Source organism: Panthera tigris, chromosome A1, assembly GCF_018350195.1.
Source record: "Panthera tigris isolate Pti1 chromosome A1, P.tigris_Pti1_mat1.1, whole genome shotgun sequence".
Lineage (NCBI taxonomy): Eukaryota > Metazoa > Chordata > Mammalia > Carnivora > Felidae > Panthera > Panthera tigris.
Genome location: NC_056660.1, coordinates 229195100 through 229215651, shown reverse-complemented (window position 1 = coordinate 229215651; position 20552 = coordinate 229195100). Strand labels below are relative to the sequence as shown.

At 39.5% G+C, this 20552-nt stretch overlaps 1 protein-coding gene across 3 annotated transcripts in view; it reads right to left on the bottom strand.

Moving 5' to 3' along the window:
- Positions 1–20552, bottom strand: part of CTNND2 (catenin delta 2) — a 931760-nt gene that overhangs the window by 401407 nt on the left and 509801 nt on the right. For all 3 annotated transcript variants that reach the window (XM_042997513.1, XM_042997503.1, XM_042997520.1), the window contains 3 exons: positions 18446–18480; positions 17939–18055; positions 2470–2642 (listed from right to left, as the gene is read on the bottom strand). In XM_042997513.1, coding sequence (XP_042853447.1) covers positions 2470–2642; positions 17939–18055; positions 18446–18480 — 325 coding nt within the window. The remainder of the gene's footprint in view (positions 1–2469; positions 2643–17938; positions 18056–18445; positions 18481–20552) is intronic.

The window sequence follows — 20552 nt, the reverse complement described above, 5'->3', positions numbered from 1 at the left end:
GCTTTAACAGCTAGTCATTATACAGCTATGCGTGAATTGAACTTAGAAGATGCTCACAGATGAGTTGAGAAGTTAACTGATTTTTCATTTTCTATTGACATTTCTATTTTCCATGATGCTCAGCTATGGTAATACAGATTTAAAAAAAGAAACTGATTCAGTGTTTCAGCTCAAATTACAGAGGTCTTAGGTATTTATGAAAAAAAAAAAGCCAAACAGGAGTAATATGAGTTCAAGATATTTTTTTAAAAAGACAGAACTTTATTGTTTTACTACCTGTGTGTCTTAGAAGTTCTAGGAGGCTGGCAAAAGCTAAATTCATAACCTTCGCAGGTTAATTTGAGTATAAAATATTCCTCATTTCTGAATGTGGCCTCTTGGACCTAGAAGTATGGTTAGATACAAGGATAATAGAGGGTGTGTAATACAGTTGCTTGCTTCCAAAGAATTCAAAATTGAGTGCATTCTACCACAATCACTGTATCATGGTCAAAGAGAAGACAGATGAGAAGGAGAAAAATAGTTCCTTTCAAGAATGGGATGCTTTTGAGAAAAAAAAAAATCTACATCTACATAGTGAAATCACAGCTTCCATTTTATCTTTTAATAAAATAAAATTGGATTAAAAAAAATCTAACAATATTTCCTATGCTGACAACACCCAGTGTTTCAAACATCACATAATGAATGTTCTTAGGTAATGAAAAACTACGCAGTATTATGTATATGTGATAAATGCATGTGTGTATGATTTTTTTCTAATAAATTAAAAACCATTTTTAGATAGTCCCTAGCATATCCTTGCATCTTTCTTTCAGGGAAATAGAACAGACCAGTACATTTAAAGAACAGTGATCCTGGGGTGTCTGGGTGGCTCGGTGGGTTAAGGGTCCGACCTCGGCTGAGGTCATGATCTCACGGTCTGTGAGTTTGAGTCCCGTGTTGGGCTCTGTGCTGGCAGCTCAGAGCCTGGAGCCTACTTCAGATTCTGTCTCTCTCTCTCTCTCTCTCTCTCTGCTCCTTCCCCGCTCACGTTCTCACTCTCTCAAAAATAAATAAACATTAAAAAAAATCAAGCACCGCAAGGGTCACACACTGCACCATAACAGGGGAGCCGGCCAATCTTCTCAGTGGAATGTTTTATTTACCCCTCCCTTTTATTCACATACCCTGTGCTTGGCATCCCCAAGAAGGTAAAAGTCACAAAGCCACTGACGGACAAGGGTGTTGCCTGCAGGAGGTAATCGTATTTTTAACATATTGCCAGGGCAATAATTTAATAATTGAAATGCACTGAGACTTTTCAGTTCATGCTTCTCTGTGTCCATGTCACTGAAAATCAGCATCTCTCGGTGACTATACCATATGCCATTCTGGCTCGCCTTACCTCCTACCTGTCTGCAGACATTTCCAGAGGGCCACCGGGATGGCTAGGGGCTGCTGATAAAAGAGGAAAATGGCCCTGCCCTCAGGTTGCTTTCAGTTTTTAGGTGGAAAGATCCACAGATGTGTAGTAACGATAAACTGATAACAGAGATGGATGGGTTTGGTCGGTGGAAGCCCCCAGATGGGCAGTGCAGCTGGGGAACTGTTCCTGGCGGAGGTAATGGGGTATGGAGGTCCCGAGCGTTAGTGCAGAAAGGATGAAATGAAGCTCATCAGCTTAAAGGGCTACTTTGAAGGTGGCCGGTTCTTCATTCCAGGACCAAACATGCAGAGATTACAGTAAGTTTAAAGTCGCTGAAGAGAAGAGAGCCCTCCAATCAATACATTAATTCTGGTGGGCTGACCAACTAAAGCCTGCACCCCCAAATTAACATGTAAATAACGCTTACATCTCGCGTGAAAAACAAATTCAGGTGAGGAGCTAGTTCTCTTTACCAAGAGCTGATCTCAACTGCACCTGATGAATTTGTGCTGTGAAACGACAGGAGAAAGTGCGCAGCTTTAAAGAAACAATTATAGGCACATTTCAAAATCAAACCTGACAACGTGTAACCACTCCTAAACTAATCACAGTTATCTACAGAAGAGTTCGGTGTACTTGATTATGCATTAATACTATGTTCCTTGATACGATTATGCCCAAGGAATAATTTCGTGCTTTTTTTTTTTTTTTTTTAGGAGAAAAAATTGGTTCCAGGTGCACTCACAAACTCGGAGTGTCTGTCATATTTATATCCCATATAGACACAGAAATAGTAACGAGGCACACATTCACATAGATGAGCCTGTACAAAGCAGACAGCAGGAGTGATCCACAGACATTCCTCAAGAAAATATCTACAATTCGGTGTTACTTGAGAATGGTATTTGATCATTCATTTCCTTCACTCACAGCCCTGAAGGCATCTTTCCTAACTTTCCCAAGTTACCGGGCATGCCTGAAGAGGGGAGGAGGGAACGCGGTGGCCAGCTCGCAGCCCTGCTCCCCACCTGCTCCCGTGGAACCCCCATTCCCACACGTACCTGGCTGAAGCCGTGGGCCGCACCTCGGGCTTGCGCGCCTCGGGCAGGGAGCTGCGAAGGGGCCGTGTCACCCAGGGCCAGGGTCTGGTTGCTATGGTAGCTGGCCGGATACTGGAAGGACCCTTCAGGTTTGGAATTGAGCTGAAGTGCACTCTGGGAGAGCAGGCTGGGCCCTGCATTGAAAGTCATTTAGAGCAGTAAGTGACAGCCTCAGTGAAGCAGAAATGACATGTATTATTTATTGAGAGTAGCCTAGAATTATCACACGCGCATGATTCCAGCCATCTATGCTTTGAATTCTGAGAACTAAAATGACCATATAATTTGACTCCAGCTCTTAAATGAGATTTTTCTTTTTTGGCGGTTTAAAAGTTCTCAAAAGAGTAGAGTTTTTTCAAGTGATCTCATCCTGACCTACATAGAGACATTTCTTATGAGACAAATTAGTTAATCAAGGAGTTATTTTTGGATTACACAATATCAGAAACATTTGAAATAATTTAAAAGTCTACCTTTTGGCTCATGTTAATTGTGTTAATATAATTCTATCTCCTACTTAATTATCAGGATGCTGAAGTGCTCGAAACCTTCCAAGCAGTGGCAAATTGCGCTGTATAAATAGTGATGTAATACCTCAATGCCTGAAGGGTAGACAGTGTTTAAAATATTAATAGGTCTTCAAACAATGCAGAATTCACCCTGATCTCACAGAATAAGCAGCCACTGGCTGGTTATCTTTGCCATCGCAGCCGTGTGCAGAACAATGAGAAGATACAGTGCTCAAATTGGTGTTGCTAATGTGGCTGATGTTACAAGTGATGGAGATATGAGACTCAGTTCCTGGCCGTCCTATTTAATTATACTTTGTATGAGAAACTGCGTTTTATTGTATTCCTTTCTATTTCAATGGGCTCCTTGTGAGAGTTTGCCCACTTTCTCTTTAAGCAAATGTCTTTAATCGAATGTTTTACCGACTCGTCTTGGGGGTTAAAAGAGCCCAAGCACACTTGTGCGTGTCTGAGAGGAGCTTGGGGTGAGGAGGGGGAGTTGGGTGGGAAGGACTTGGCAATGCAAGCTTTCTCATGCTATCTGAACCACAGCACAAAGTCTCTCCCTCTTTTGATAGAGCATAATTATATACACACAGACTACGCTGTAATCATCATCCATCCTTAATCGCCCTCTTTGGCTATTTTAGACAATAGTATCATTCCTGATAAATGTGGGCATATTTCAAGTTCCCCACTTCTTTCTTTTCAAGAATATAACATGGCTTCATGTTTCGAATGAAACCACAGATTTGACCTGCGATAGTATAAAAGTGATGTATATTTCTCAAAAAAGCATCAGTTCCTATAATGTTTGCCATTTAAGAACTTCTTCCGCCTTCCTTCCCTCTAATTCTTTGGTGAGAACTCTAAACAATGCAAATATACCTTCTCATCATTGGATATTGAATAATAAGCCAATTCACGGACACAGGTAAGACTGGGTATTTTGAAATCTGGAAAAAAGTCAAGCAAGGATATAAAAATGCTCCCATCCAGTCCCAATTTCATCATGAAGGGCATAACAAAAGTACAATCGTAATCCTTTTTCTTGTAATTTAGAAAATAGAGTCCCAAGCAAACAGTATATACCAGATGGTGAAGATTGCAATAGCCTGCAAAAAAATCGTTTAATCCATACTGATGGTATTACAGGCCTAATCACCAGAAATACGATGTGTCTATGGGGAGTGCAGTCAGAGTGAGTTTCATTGTGGATGCCAGGAACATACTGTCCCCACTGCTGCTGTGGCAACTTCAAGGCGCCGACAGAGTCAAGAGGCCCAGGTGAGGGGCAGACTGAGATACGAAAGAACCCTCGGAAGCAAGAAGAGCCAGGGTGATGGGGGCAGAGGCAGATGGGACTAAATGCAAGGAGAAGGAAGAAGAGGGAGGCATGGTGGGGAGGGGGACAGTTACAAACCGTAGCCAAAGGTGCTCCCCTTGGTCGCTACCCTACTGAAGATCACCGCTCAGCGGAGGAGAGTGAGCCACCATGAGAGAGGGAAGGCCCTTTAAGATCAGTGGTCACCATTCTACTTGCCACTGGGGGGCTTCCCACAGAGACCTCCCTTGGTTACTTCTCTCTGCCCCAAGGTAATGGCTTGTCCTGGCCATGCCCCCTCCCCCATGACAGTGCATCTCCGGGGCAGTGAAAGTTGAAACACCACAGTGTCCAGACCTTTGGAAACTTCAGTAAAAGTGAAACAAAACAAAATAAAATCTTTAATTTCATGTACACAGTGAAACAATCTATAAAGCAAGAGAACTGTGAGTCCCGGTTATTTGCCTTTGAGGGAGACTGAATGACTTTGCTCTGATGAACTTTCTTGCCTATGAAGTTAGCAAGTGAAACAATTCTGTCAATTCTGAAGAGATTCATAAAATCATCACCAGAAACCTACAAACGCCTTCCAGGCAGGATATTAAAGGTAGCAATTTAAAGTCCCTTTGCAAAGAAATTTCAATTAAAAATGTGATTTATGTGCTCCTGAAATACATATCACGTAATAATCAGATCTGCTCATCTTTTATAGAATCAGTGTTGTATTTGATCAATACTCAACGAAAACAAACCGAGATTCTCCATCTCACGACTTTGTTCACACATCTCAAGCATGAAACCTAGATGCACTCTGACAAAGGTAATTGCAACAATGAGCAATGTATCATAATATTACAGCACTGACATATCACCTGGCAAGGACGAAACAGGACAAGAGCTGAAACACTGTGTGCCTTTTAGAATGATTTTCCATTGCTCACTAGGTTTCAAATGAACAGCATTTATTCATTCTAATTTTAAACAGCAAAGCTGTATGAGAAGATGAAAAAGGTTAAAATTATAGGATAATCCTTAATTACTTTATAATGGAAGTAAAATTTACATATAACTAACTATTGATTTGCTTATTAACATTACTGTGCATTGAGGTAGAAAATACAAAATTTCCAGGGATTTCGGAAGCATTCATGGTTCTGGATTTTAAATTATGATTTTTTTTTTCTACAGAACTTTTTCCTTCATCAAGTCTTGCCTAGAGGCTCAGGCTAGAGGTAGTATTAGACCACAGTCCTGAGGATATGAAGCATTCTGCTGGGGGATAAGGACCATGTGAGAGGATTTCTTAGGGTGGGGGGTGGGGAGAGACTGGGCTTTAAAATTCCACCTAGGGAAATGGAATGTTGCCTTTAGGGCAATTAACTCTTCCAGAAGAAACCAAAACTATGAGCAACAGCGGATCTCCAAGTCTTAGTAGGTCACAGAAAGCAACAGCTACCCTCTGGTATGGGAAGCATATTTCCAGGGCATTGACTGTGACTTCTTTGACCATTCTGGACCTTCCCCAGGGTGGAATAGTCCTCAAAGCTGAGCCCAGGGGTCTGCTCAATCTGACTCAGTTCTGGGGGACTGGGAAGAGGAGGTGAAACGATGACCTGGTAAATAGTTAAAATTCAAGATTATATGCGTCCTTGATCTGATCAAGACACAATAATCCAACTGGACACAGGGGAGAAATTCCAAGGGAACTGCAGAATAGAGGGACATAAAACCTTCCATTGAACCTAGAAAGGTACCTGAAGCAATGAATCTTGAGTATAATACCAGTATCTCAATAATATCTCTGTGTGCTTTCACATACATGAATTGACTAGAGACCACATAGCAATCTGTGAAAACAACCGTCCTTGAATCTTTTTGATTATTCTCAGAAACGCAAACAGAGGTGTGGAGAGGCTGAAGGGTTGGTCAGCCAGTGTCATGCCCGTGGTAAAACGAAGATGGGACTCAGATCCTCATCTTCTATCCCCAAGTCTAGGGGTAGGTGCTGTTTAGTATCCAAGCAGTATTAAGTCCTATACACAAACTGATACTTTAAGGTTGAAAAATTCTTCCCTAAAGAGAAGCCAATTTGTTTGCAGGAGAAAGCTCTATGCCTCGGACTGTGGTACGCCCCCAAAGAACCTCTCCTTCGAGACTCCGGTATTGGCTGGGGAAGCTTGCTATGCACCGTCAGTGGGGCAGAGATCAGCCTAGGCAGGTAGAAAGCTTGAAAGGCTAATTTTGTGCATAAAAATTCAGACTCACAGGTCGTATTAGCACATATACTGTAATATATAGTCTGCTTTTTCCTAACTGAGCTAGAAATTCTAGAGTTTTCATGATTATATGCACTTATTCTGCACAGGTTTAAAGAGACTTCTGGAATTGTTCATTCTTGCCTTCTGTAGCTAAATATCGATCTCAGAAAACAGTAACCCTTAATTCAGCTACATACTTTGCAATAACACAGAAAAGGCCAGAGACCTGCAGTGCGTTTTTCCTAAGTCATTATGTAGGTCACAGTCATGCCAATGGGGTGGGTTGAATAGAATCCAGAACTAGAACTCAGTAGACCTCCATGTTTATAAAAGCAGAGATGATGAGGATACTGATGTGTCAGTAATAGAAGCTAACCTTCACTGAGTACTTTCTAGGTTCTGGGGACCGTCCAGAAGAGCTGACATCGCTTAGCTCACCGAATCTTCACAAGGAGCCAGTGGGAAGGCACCTCCAACCATCCCGTTTGTGTCAACAGGACTGAGAGGGGCACTAACTGAGGACACCCAGGGCTGCCTGCAGGTGAGGCATCTGGCTTCAGAGCGTGTGTTCTTAACCACACTCCATCACTGTGTCTCTACAAATGTTAATCTTGGCAAATTTGAGCACCTAAGGAGACAATGGATGGAAAAATGTTCGCAAAAGCATAAACTCCTTTACGGATGTCTGTTTTTAGTTAGTCACTAGATCTAATCGCAGAGCCACGTGGTCTGATAATAACAAAACCTTGATTGGGATTTGTTTGTCCCGAAAACCTTATTCTAGTACTATCCCAGGTATCACTTAATGTTTCCCTTCAACACCTCGTGAGCTTTCATTTTACAAATGAGACATTCAAGGCATAGATCATTAAAGTGGCCTGCTTAAAATTGAAAACAAACCCAAACAACACCTAGTCGTCAGAGCCAAGAGATGAGAAAGCAAAGGTTCTCTCTGTCCCCTCAGCTTAAAATTCATTTCTCTGTCAATATCAAAACTCATCCTTAAAGTGATGTTTAAATGTCACCTCCTCCTTGCAGCCTGCCTTGATGCCTGATGGCTCAGAGAGAATTCATCCTACCCCCACCGGGTTGCTTTAACCCTCTGAGCAGCCCAGACTCTTGAGAAATTTTAAGCATTTGACAGGGAGATTTGTACAGTATCACACAGCAATGGGTTCTCCAGATGGAGGGTAATACGATGGAAGCAGAATTCTGAACTTTCTTTTTTTTAAGTTTAGTTATGTATTTTGAGAGAGAGAGAGAGAGAGATAGCATGAGCAGGGGAGGGGCGGAGAGAGGGAGAGAGAGGATCCCAAGCAGGCCCCACGTTGTCAGCACACAGTCTAGAGCAGGGCTCAGTCCCGTGAACTGCAGGATCATGAAATGAGCCGAAACCAAGAGGTGCACGCTTCATGGCCTGAGCCACTCAGGCGCCCCAGAATTCTGAACATTTACAATGAAGGCAGCAGGACACTGCTTAGACACTGGAGAGACTAGGACCGGGAATTTCCTGCAGTGTAGAGAAAGAAAACCCGCTGTAATTGAGGAAGGGAGAGAGAGGTGCACAGCTGGGAGACGTTTTAAAAGAAAAGCTCACGGGGACTTAGTGACGAAGAGGGCAGGAGTGAAGCCGAGACAAAATGACTCCACCGTGTAGCTGACTGCGAGCACTGCAGTGGGAGCCTGGGAGGTTCGCACAGTGCAGAGTAAGTCTTTCCAGAAAAGCGAGCAGACAGTAATGCACTGGTGTAATCATGCACGTACCTTGAGCACCTGTCCCACAATACAACACACGCTCACAGGTGAGGGCGGGAAAGCCGAAACTCCCAACGATGTGGCATTCCCAAGCAGAGAAACTAGTGGGTGTGTTTTACGGAAGGATGGGCTTAATTTTTAAATTACAGAGCAGAAGGAGATGGTGAGGATTTATGTAGTTAGAAAGGGACTCTGAGCTTGATTTTAGTACCGGCTCAAATATAACCTGGCAATTTCCAAGATCAAAGTTTGATTGCACGTGGGTGAGACTTGAGGACAGAGACGGAGCTACCAAAGTCATCAATAGTGGAAGTTGAAGCCACAAGAATGACAGTTTCTGGGAGCACCTGGGTGGCCCAGTTGGTTAGGCATCTGACTCTTGATTTCAGCTCAGGTCGTGATCTCATCGTTCCTGAGATCGAGCCCCATGGTGGGCCCTGTGCTGACAGCATGGAGTCTACTTGGGATTCTCTCTCTCCCTCTCTCTCTGCCCCTTCTCTGCTCACTCTCGCTCTCTCTCTCTCAAAATAAATAAATACACTTAGGGGGGAAAAAGATAAGGTTTCTAAGGGGTGATTATCAATTTAACTCCAAAGGGTCATTTTTACCATTAAAAACAAAGCGTTACTAACAAGAATGCACTAAAATAAACCATTAGAATTAGGCAATGCCTCAGACAGGCACTCCATGAATGTTCTGTTGAGGCTGTTAATTCAGGATTATCAAAGGAATAATAAAAACGCAAACTGAGACAGACCCTTTCAGGACTGGACACCTGACTTTGGCAGCTTTGTTTAGATTTACGTTTGTCAGGAAGTTTAGAAACATTTATTCTTAGGCTAAATTGAGTCTGTCAAAATGATATAAAAACTTATCTTTACATAGACCATGAAGGATAACGCCACCTAGATTCACATACATCTATAACTGACAGAATCTGCATTCATTTCTACCCTCTCATTCTCCAGTCTTTCTGGGAGGTTAAGAATGATTTGAAGGTTAAGTGTTACTGTGCTTTAAATGAGCGTAAACTCTCAGAGCCACATCAACTGAAGAGAAAGAGAACATCTTTCTTTATAAAAAAAATGTTGACCAAGAATAGAGGAAATAGTTGGTGGAAATTATATAGACATATACAAATGGGCTGTTATAAATCACAAAATCAATGAGAAGTTGTCAATTATTTGTAAGATTATCAAATTGATTTTAATAAGCTCATAGCATTTTGGTCATATCTAACTGCAAGTTAACTTTATAGAGTACAAATATTGACTTTTATTTAAATCGAACTACTAATCAGTTTCATTTAGAGTGGCCATTTCCTCTTTGTGAATTCTGGAAAACTTGTCAGCTTAAGCTTACTTGGAATACAGGTGGCTCGTGGTGTTAAACTAGTTATTTTCTTCTAATCTTCACTAGTAACTCTCAAAGCTCAACTGTAGGCGTTTCACTGAGGAATTTCCCTGAAAATGGTAGTTAGGCCCATCCACTATTCCTAGAATTAACCAAAGAAAAAAGCTCGAGAAGGTTGTTATGCAAGGAAGCTCCGAGTGATGTGGAATTATTCCGAGGACAGGTGTGTTTCTACACTTGATTTTTAAGTCTGTCCGCAGAATGTCAAGTTTGTCTGGGCAGCTGCTTGCAGTGTGCAATGCTTTAGGTGAAAATTACAGCTCTAGTGGTCCCAGGATTAGAAAAGTACTCATTTAGTTTTTAAACTGATTTAGATTCGACCAATGCTATTGTCCTAATCAGTGGGCTTTTTCAAGTTTTCCTATTGTATATGGATAAATAGAAGGTCGGTAATGTACTCACACTTATGCAACAACTCAGTTTCTTTACAGCTGTAACCAATAGAGGGGAATTAACAAAATGACATTTACCACAAAATGAACTTCAAATGTATAACTTTAGTTTAAAATGTATCGCTCAAGAATTTTATTATGCATGGGATTTTACATGATGTTATAATCACAGAACAGTATTTTTTTTATAGCTCATTACAATTCCCAACTATTTCCTTGTAAAGTTTTATCTTCAGATTATTTACCATTTAAAAAACTTAATGTAGCACACAGAGGAAAAGCATTATATATATTTCTTCATAAATTAATTGCCTAAAGATAGTACATCCATATTTCTTATTATCAAGAATTATGAAAAGAAATAGAAAATTAATAGAAACCAGTTTAGCAGGAAACAAAATTTAAAAGCTAAATGCTGAAAACTAATTTATTTATGGAGTATACTAACTTAAAGAACCAGTGTGTGATTTGCCACAAATCACAGACTTTTCCCTTAGAAATCTGCAGGGCTTGGCTGTGCATTCCGTTCAGGTCCCTAATCCAACATCTTCTCCCAAAGGAGGTCTTCCTGGGCCTTTGATCATTCTTTCAAAACTAGAGCAGTTCTCATAACACTTTCATGCTTCTAAAAAAATCACTGAGGACTGCAAAGAGCTTTTATTTATATGGGTGATAGAGAATGTTATTCACTGTATTAAAACCGAAAGATCTTTGAAACGGATGACAGTGATGCCATCACGCACCATGTAGCCTCTGGAAAACCCCTGTGACGTGGCTCCGGTGAGACGCCTTCACCCTCACTGGGCGAGAATGAGCATGCAAAAGCAAATAACATCGTAGGATTTTTGTGAAAACTCATGCCTTTGCAGCCCCCCTGAAAGGGTCTCGGGACCCTCCATGATGCCCAAGTACACTTTGAGAACCCTATTCTACTCCACGTCTTACTTTTTTTTTTTTTTTTTGCTTGTAGCCATTATCTACTTGACCTTATAGTATTCAGATTACTTGATTTCAGCCTTTGCTGACTAGCATGTAAATGCCACAAGGGCAGAGACTCTCTGTGCTTCCTTTAATAAGTATTTAATATATATGTTAAAAAAAATGAATGACTGTAACACCACCTGTGCCCATACTGATGCAATAAAAACCCAGCGTATTATGCTTTGATTGTATCAGTTGCTGTTGCAGTGGCTTATTGTTTGACCAGGGGCAGTTTGAGTGTTTTAAGTTCTGGGGGAATCCCACAGGATGTCTCCACAAGGTACTACCAGAACGCCCCTCCTTTCACTGTCTCCTGAGTAAGAGTTTGCTTGTTCTGACTTTCACACCGGGGCGTTCGCCTCTGTAACTTTTCTTATACTCGTGCCAGTTCTGATCCTTTCCTTCCTTTCACCAGCTTTTGTTCGATACTCATATTTATGTTTTGCACACCCGTGTTTTGGACACTTTGACAATTCCAAACCCCAATTTTATTTTTATTAAAAATTCCCATCGGGCTTTAAACTCTGTGCTTGATCTCAGGACACCCTACTAACACGGGTGAGAATGATGTTTTTAACGAGAAATTTGCATCATGTCCTCCCTTGCTTTGGAAATGGGAAGGAAGCATTGGTACTTCATGCCTTTCTTTATCCCTTCGATTCCCATGTTTGCCTCTTTGGAAAAGGTAGAACATGACCCTTGAATACCCATGTGATAGAAGGAAATCAGAGAAAAAGAAATTGTTGCAAACCTGACAGAGGGAGCATCTGGAAGGGAAATGAACTACAGCTTCTAGGTGGATATTCCTATGTCCTGTGTGTCACCTGGGTGTTTTCCCTTGACTTTTGCTCGTACTTACCATTTCTGCCACTGTTAACTTCCTACTGGCCCCGTGACACCAAAGGCAGTAAGGGAAATGGATGTGAGTGAATTTTGAAAGGAAACAAATAGATGCATGTAGTATTGAAAGATAATTTTAGACTTGGAACCATGACAAACTTCTGGAAAGAAGACTGTCATTTGCATTTCAAAAACCAAAGGCATAAGATGAAGTGATTTTACAGGAAATGAACAACCCAAGGAGCAACTCAACTAACTTGAATAAATGCATTTCCAGGAAAAGACTTGGGATCTCCAGATTCCGGGTGATAATTCTCAACCACTGGTGCAGCAGTGGGAGCAGGAGGACTTTTAAATCCAGGTTTTCTGACTCCAAGGGTGGGATGGGCTGCCTTGTACCCCTTCTCAGAGGCTCTTCATTGGGTCTACCTAAGGACTGGTTTCCACCATAAAAGAAAATGAAACGAACCAGTTCTCTTTCCCTGAGCGTGATATCAATATTGTGAGCCGTGGTCTATACATTTATTTTTTGATCATTTTAGTTATTATAAAAACCTTTACTCCTAAAAGTGTTCTGCATCCTTTGGTGCCATGCTTACTAGGAATTATGAAAAGATTCACTTTATAAGGATGTCCCTCACCTTTATTGTTATTACCGCATAAGACTTGATGGAGTTATATTTTACAGTATCTCACTAACTTGATCCCTCAACAATTCTCTTGCTGCATAACAATTAAGAATAATCACAGTAATTAAATAAAAATGACAGACTGTAAATCAACAGTAAATAACATATCCACCTCTGTCCAAGTATATATGATTATTCAATTTGGATTCTATCTGCTCAGAATGGTTGGTTGCATGATTGATTCTTGATTTTTTTGAATATGTTCTGATTTGAAATCTCAGAATAACAGTCCTTTCTTTGCCATAACATTCAGAATATAATAAGCTCCTAAGGTTTTCATCCTCCCGAATGCTGGGGTTTTCTAGAATGTGGTGGAATTTAAATTTGTCAATATGCTCCAGATAAAAATAATTACGGTTTCAAAATACAATATTTAAACAAATTAACATTGTCTATAAACATGTAAGTCATTTTCTCCAAAGTTGTCCATTCCATTTCTGATTTTGACTGGCAAATAGTTTTATTAATTTTTGGATAAGATCTAATCACACTTCTCTCTGAGTTTATATCTCCAAAGATACACGGATTAAATAAGGTATTTAGTCCACAGCAGTTTGGCTCAAGCTGTACATTATGTGAGAAGCTAAGGTTCTATCGCTGAGGTTCTAGAACTTTTTTTCTTCCCCAGTAAACAACAGCAATTCTCCTAATGACTCTGTGAAACATATTTGTTAGAGTTGCACTAACTATATGAAATGTGTCAAAAAGTCACCGGATATCAATGTGTTGTTTACAAAACAAGAACATAAACATGGTATGTTGTTCTACTACTTAATGGGATGTCGTGCAGATTGCTTCTTCACTCCCGTAGTCATTCTCTGCCCTTTTTGCCATGTAGAGTCTCACGAGGGCCCCTTGCTCTTTGGTTTGTGATCAGATTTGGCCAATAGTAGGCATGGGGACATCAGAAAGCAGGAGGAGGGAAGTTAGGGTGTTCATCCTTCTGCTCCTGCCACACCTCTTGACTGCTGGTCCTGTTCCCTAGACTTTTCCTTCATGTCCACCGTGGGAAGGGCTGCCCTCTCTTGCTGCTACCTGAGCACCTCAACAGACACCTTTTATGCCCTCGATCTTGCCCACTCCTTTGCAAATAGTCCCTTAATGAACTTCTCTTCGGTGAAACTCTTGAGGAGAATCTATTTCCCAGCTGGACCCTGATACAAATACAAGAGCAACAGAGAGACTTTTATTTTATGGCCTTCTAAACACTTAAAATTAGCCGTAATTGATCCCTGAAATGATAGTTACCTACCCAATATTTTAAAATTAGTCTCCTGGGATGCCTGGGTGGCCCTGTTGGATAAGTGTCCCACTGCAGCTCAGGTCATGATCTCACGGTGCATGTGCTCGAGCCCCGCGTCAGGCTCTGTGCTGACAGCTCAGAGCCTGGAGCCTGCTTCGGATTCTGTGTGTGTGTCTCTCTCTGCCCCTCCCCTGCTCTCTCTCTCTCTCTCTCTCTCTCTCAAAAACAAATAAATCATTAAAAAAATTAAAATTAATTTCCCCAATTTTACTTAATTAGTTCTGTCTGAAAGTTACTCTGAAAATATTAAGAACAAATGTATCTGAAGAATTACAATAGGGGCACCTGGGTGGCTCAGTCGGATAAGTGTCCGACTTCAGCTCAGATGATCTCACGTTGTTGAGTTCGAGCCCTGTGTCCAGCTCTGGGCTGACAGCTTGGAGCTCAGAAGCTGGAGCCTGCGTCAGATTCTGTCTCTCTCTCTCTCTCTGCTCCTCCCCGGCTGTCTCTCTTTCTCTCTCATAAATAAAGAAACATTAAAAAAAAAAAAGAGTAACAATACTCTTCATCGTGGTTTTTGATCCTTTGGCATAAAAGTTTTGGATGGTGATTTTATCACCTGGGTTATTTGAGTTTTTTTGTTTTTGTTTTTGGTTTATTTTGCCTTGTTACTTTTCTATCTCAAACAACAAAGCAGGGCCTTGCAGGAAAAACAAACAACTAAAATCCTAGGAGTCTTCAAAAGGTAACCCAGTACGTAGTAACAGGACATAACTAATCTTTCCAAAAGACAAAAATCCAGCAGTTACCAAATACATTCCAAAAAACCCTACTGGAGTATTTAACTTTCCTGGAACAAAGATACATCTTTTGTAGATAATTTTTGAACACATATTACAGGAAACGAAAAGTGAACACTAAAAATTCATTCCATTTTTCTCATGTGTAGAGAGTGTTTCAATTAGGAAAACTCAGGATTATCAGTTGATTAAAAATTTTTGTAAGTTCCTATATTTACTCCTTTTATCACTTTATTTATCTCTTCTACTATTTTATATTACTTTATCTCTGCATTACTTTTATTATTCCCATCTTTCTAATTTCTTTGGTTTATTTAGCTCTTTTTAAGGTTTCCCCCAAATGAGTACTACATTCTTTGATCTGATGTTAACAATTTTTTCTTATATTTATTTATTTCTGAGACAGAGAGAGACAGAGTGTGAGTTGGGGAGGGGCAGAGAGAGAGGGAGACACAGAATCAGAAGCAGGCTCCAGGCTCCGAGCTGTCATCACAGAGCCCGACGCAGGGCTCAAACTCCCAAACCGCTAGATCATGGCCTGAGCCACAGTCGGTTGCTCAACCGACTGAGCCACCCAGGCCCCCCTAAAGTTAAGATTTACTGAGTACAGTTTCTCCCCCTTACCCCTGTAATTTCATTATAAAATATCACTATTCTATTTGTTTCTGTTTATTTATTTTTTAAGTTTATTTCTGAGAAGGATAGAGAAAGGGAGGGACAGAGAGGGAGAGAGAGAATCCCAGGCAGGCTCTGCTCCATCAGCATGGTACCTGATGCAGGGCTCGAACCCATGAGCTGTGAGATTATGTCCTGAGCCAAAAAGCGAGAGTTGGACACTTAATCGACTGAGCCACCCAGGCGCCCTGCTATTTTACTTGCTTTTTAAATAGTATGTAACTTTCTTTTTATTTCTATTTTTATTTGTAGATTCAAATGCATTTTCTTAATTTTACCGTGGATATATTTTATCATTTTATTTACTTTTAATTTTACTAGATTATTACCAAAGAAGGTGGCCTTTCTATACTTTTTTTTTAAGATGACTTTTTTTTTTTTTTTTTTTTTGAGAGAGAGAGAGAGAGAGGGAGAAAGCATGACTGGGGTGGGGTGGGGGAGCAAAGAGAGGGGAGAGATTGAGAATCCCAAGCAGGCTCCATGCTTTCAGTGCAGAGCCCAATGTGGGGCTCGATCTCATGAACCATGAGATCATGACCTGAGATGAAATCAAGAATCAGATGCTTAACTGACTGATCCACCCGGGCACCCCTCTGTACTTTCTAATTTTTAGGATTGTCTTTACTGCCCTATAGCTGATCAAGTCTTCTAAGTTTTCGTGGACATATATAACAAATGTATACTATCATTCAATGGATCTAACTTTTTAGATATAGTTATTACATTGGTTTGTTGATTATGTATTCCAATTTTACTTGTCTTTCTCTTCCTGGATTCTGTCTGATTCTGCGCATTGAAATGTTCACAACGGTATTTTTCATCAATTTCTCTGTTCATTCTTAATAATTTTTATTTTAATATTCAGGTATTATTCTGTTTGGTACATCACGTTCACTAGATGTTAGTATGAGTTTATCACATCCTTATAAGCAAAAACATTTTCACTAGATAATTCCTCTTTGACCTGGCCTAATGTTCCTGCATTAAATTCCACTTCATCTCACAAATTCTTCCCAATCCTAGTTTATATTGATTATAATTGCTGTTACTACTCTGTTCCTTGAACTTCAACATTTGTTTCATTAATATAAATATGTCCCTTATCAACATCACATAACTATCTTATCTTTATTACAAACTTTTTATTCTTTTCAAAGAATTCAGTGTGCTCACCTGTAGGGCGAGACTAATACACTTGATTCATCCCTCCTGTTTCAACTTGTTTGCCTCTTATTTTACTTCTCTTCCTTCTTTTTTTCTGTACCTTCTGTGTATTGAAGGTTATTCCTTCTCCTAAGCTCATAAGAGGATGTTCCTCTATTATCATATGAAAAATATGATATCAAATATCAACTCTCTCACAAGACACACTATTTTATCTCTATTTTCCTTACTCTAACAAAGTGAGTACATGTGCCTCAAATATTAATTAAATATAAGTCAGACTACAACTACCCCTATAAGAGAAATACATTTGTTGACTGAGAGATAAGTAATGAGGCTACATTCTAAAATATAAAATACAGATAACAAGGATACTATAAATCATGCATCTTATTTTAGAAGTTTTATTGAGGGGATTCAAATGGGTTTAAATAAATCTGGATATTCATGATGATGTTATCCTAGGAGTAGTGGTATTATAAAAAATGTAGAGAAAGTGAACTAATGTGTAAATTTAATGGTTTCAAGATAAGTATGCTATCTTATTCTTATATCTTCCTTTTAAATAGCAAACCTTGATGGGTATTCAAGGAGATTTTATTTTTTTTAATTAAGAAATGAAATGCTCCACTGATTTCTGATACGGAAATTACCAGTGTGATATATGTTTTAATGATTTCATTTTTAGCTTTTTGTGGGATTTTATTAAACTAAGTCAAGAGAATTTTATGATTTATTAAAGTGAACCTCATTTCGATTCACAGCACTTTTATTCCTAAGCCTCAACCACTATGGTTGAAAATATATATAATTAGGAGGAGATGAAGAAATTTTAAAATATTCTGTCGAGGTTAATATGCAAATTCAAGGTGGCTACATATAGAAATACAAGGGGCTACTGCAGAGTACTATAGCATAATACTAAGTAGTTAGTACTGCATATATTACATCGATTCTTTCTATTTTGTTGCATAGCTGTTGTACTGTTTATGATCTCTACCGACAATGATCTGGGTATGTAAAGCATTCACAGTAAATTTCAAAGCAGACACTGTACTGGTTAAACAAATATATGGTGAGTTCATTCAATGTGATAGTCTGGCTAGGTGCCAAAAAGGATATCAGAAAATTGGTGAGAATCCCCACTCTGTCAGTAATTTGTGAGGAATCTAGATTCAATTGCTGACTTAAGAGAGACTATAATCTAACGTGAGTTGGGATGGGTGATGTGGGAAGGAATTAGATGAGAGTGGACTGAAATGGATAAAACATGTACAAACACAGGTTGAAGTCCTCTTAGATATAGCTTTTGATGTTAATTATATTAGAATAAAGTATACTCTTATATTTTAAAATTGTCTTCAAGCATCATTGTCATTTGACTTACTTTCACTTGTGGAATAATCCTGTGGGTCAAGTATTCCTGATTCCTGCAAGGATCTAATACAGGAGTCCACCAGCTCAAGACCTGTTGTAAGTTCATCTTCGATGTCTTTTTGACCATCTGAAACACAACATTTTAAAGTGATGAACAAACACATGATGCTCTTATTACTAAAGCTTCAGGTTACTATTTAATAATGGAAAGTATCCTAACCAAAGACATTCTCTCATGAGGTTCTCATTAGATTTCGCATTGTAATCCTTGGTCAACCAGTATCAAAAGCCAAGGCCAGCCAATTCCAGGTATCCATGAAAAACCCAAAGGTTTCTAGGGAATTGAGAGAACTTAACTCTCAGGGAATCACGAGCTATCACAGGAACATTTAATTTTAGTGTCATGGTGTTCTCATACTCATTTTTATCAGTCTTTTTTCTAAAGTTCACAAGGGTATTAATCAGTAGACATACATGTAGAAATGGATGTAAGTTTCATCAAGAAGCTGTACTTTACCTTGTGATTGCCAGTGAAACTGCTCTTCTGCTGAACTGTAAAAAAGAGAATACACAGATATAATGCACTGGTTAGAAACCAAGAACCCTAGACTAGAAGACACAAAGATGCATTGGAGTAGCAATGGTGGCTCCATGGTGTGTCCTTTAGATTTTTACTGAGAAAAAAGATCCCATTTTGATACAATCTTAACTGTAATCCATTTGATGTAGGTCTCTTTTGATTCACAGGCACTAACTAGTGTGTTATAAATGGACACTGTTCAGTAATTTTCAGAGAACAGCTCTTTTTTTTTTTTTTTTACAAAGCCCAACCTATTATACTCCTCTCTTGCAACAGCTTTTACATAGATGCAGTCCTACCCAATTTTAGTTATTTTAAAATACGAGTCTGACTAGTTTCATATAGACTTCGTGAGATTGTCTAGGAAAGAAATAACCTCCTTTTGCATTATAAAGAAGGCTCGATAAATTTATTCCTTCTTCTAGACATATCACATGAGCAGTTCCTTTCAGCTGATTATTAGTTCAAATTAAGTCATTTACAAATTATAACACTTTACCACCAATTGAATATACAGTCCCGATTCCTCGCTTTACAAATACATCTTATAAGACGACCTAGGGAGGAAGGGTTGTTCATATACACGACGTGCCAAAGACAATGGGCAGAGTTCATCTATGAAGGCGACATAGGTTAATTTTGAATGATTTATTAAATATATAAATAAATTTAAAATGTCTACACGTGCATAACTCTTTCATTACACATGCAAATACTTTCTACATGCCCCTTTTTATATGTCAATGATTGGTAAGAAATCTAGATGCCAATTACAGACAGGTATCATTTTGAGAATGATTTTCTACACTTATTTCACTAAATCTTTTACTCTGATCCAGCAGCTTCTATGAATAGCTCATCAGTTGCACAACAGCAAGTGGATTTTAGACCTTTAATCTGTACCTTAGAGGGGGCTTCTGGATATATTTACAGAGGGAAAAGGAAAGGGAATTCTGGTATGAATCAGTGTTCAGAAAAGCTGTGATCGGTATACATGAACACAAGAATAGTATCTTAATGGACATGTGACTGTTTCCTGGGCATCTTTCTCCCTGACCAATCCATTTTATCAAACTGGAAAACAGCTGCACAATGGTGAAAACCATACACACAACTGATACATGAAATGATAACTTTACAAATTCAATCCAAAGCAACTTTTTCTTATTTCAAAAAGGTATGTGCCATATAGTGGTAATATGTTATCTATAAAGTTCCACACTTAAAACAGAAAAGTAATCCTAAGGTCAATATTTTAAAAGTTGCATGCACTGGTTCAGTTAGTAGCATTTTATTTTATTGTTTTAATAAATTTAAGTGTATGTATGTATGTATGTATTTATTTATTTTTGAGAAGACAGAGAGAGAGGAGGGGCAGAGAGAGAGAGAGACAGACAGACAGAATCTCAAGCAGGCTCTGCACTGACAGCATGGAGCCTGATGTGGGCTTGAACTCATGAACTGTGAGATCAGGACCTGAGCCAAAACCAAGAGTGAGAGGCTTAACCAACTGAGGTATCCAGGTGCCCCAGTAAGTGCGATTTTAAATAGGAATAAAAAAAATGCTTTCATAGTTGTAGTAAGTTGAATGGTGCCCCTCACCCCCAGGAGATATGTCCACATTAAATCTCTAGAAACTGTATATGACTACTAATGGAAAAAGCGCTTTTGAAAAAATATTTTTTAATGCTTATTTATTTTTAAGAGAGAGAGAGAGACACACACACAGACAGAATGTGAGTGGGGGAGGGGCAGAGAGAGAGAGGGAGACACAGAATCTGAAGCAGGCTCCAGGCTCTGACTTGTCAGCACAGAGCCCAACGCCGGGCTCGAACTCACGAATCGTGAGATCATGACCTGAGCCGAAGTTGGACCCTTAACCAACTGAGCCACCCAGGCGCCCGGGAAAAAAGTGTTTTAGTAGATGTTTAAATTAAGGGAAAGGTCTTCAGATGAGATCATCCCAAATCCCATGATAACTGTCCTTACAAGAGACACACAGAAGACAAGGTTATATGAAAAAGGATGAAGAGACTGGAATTAG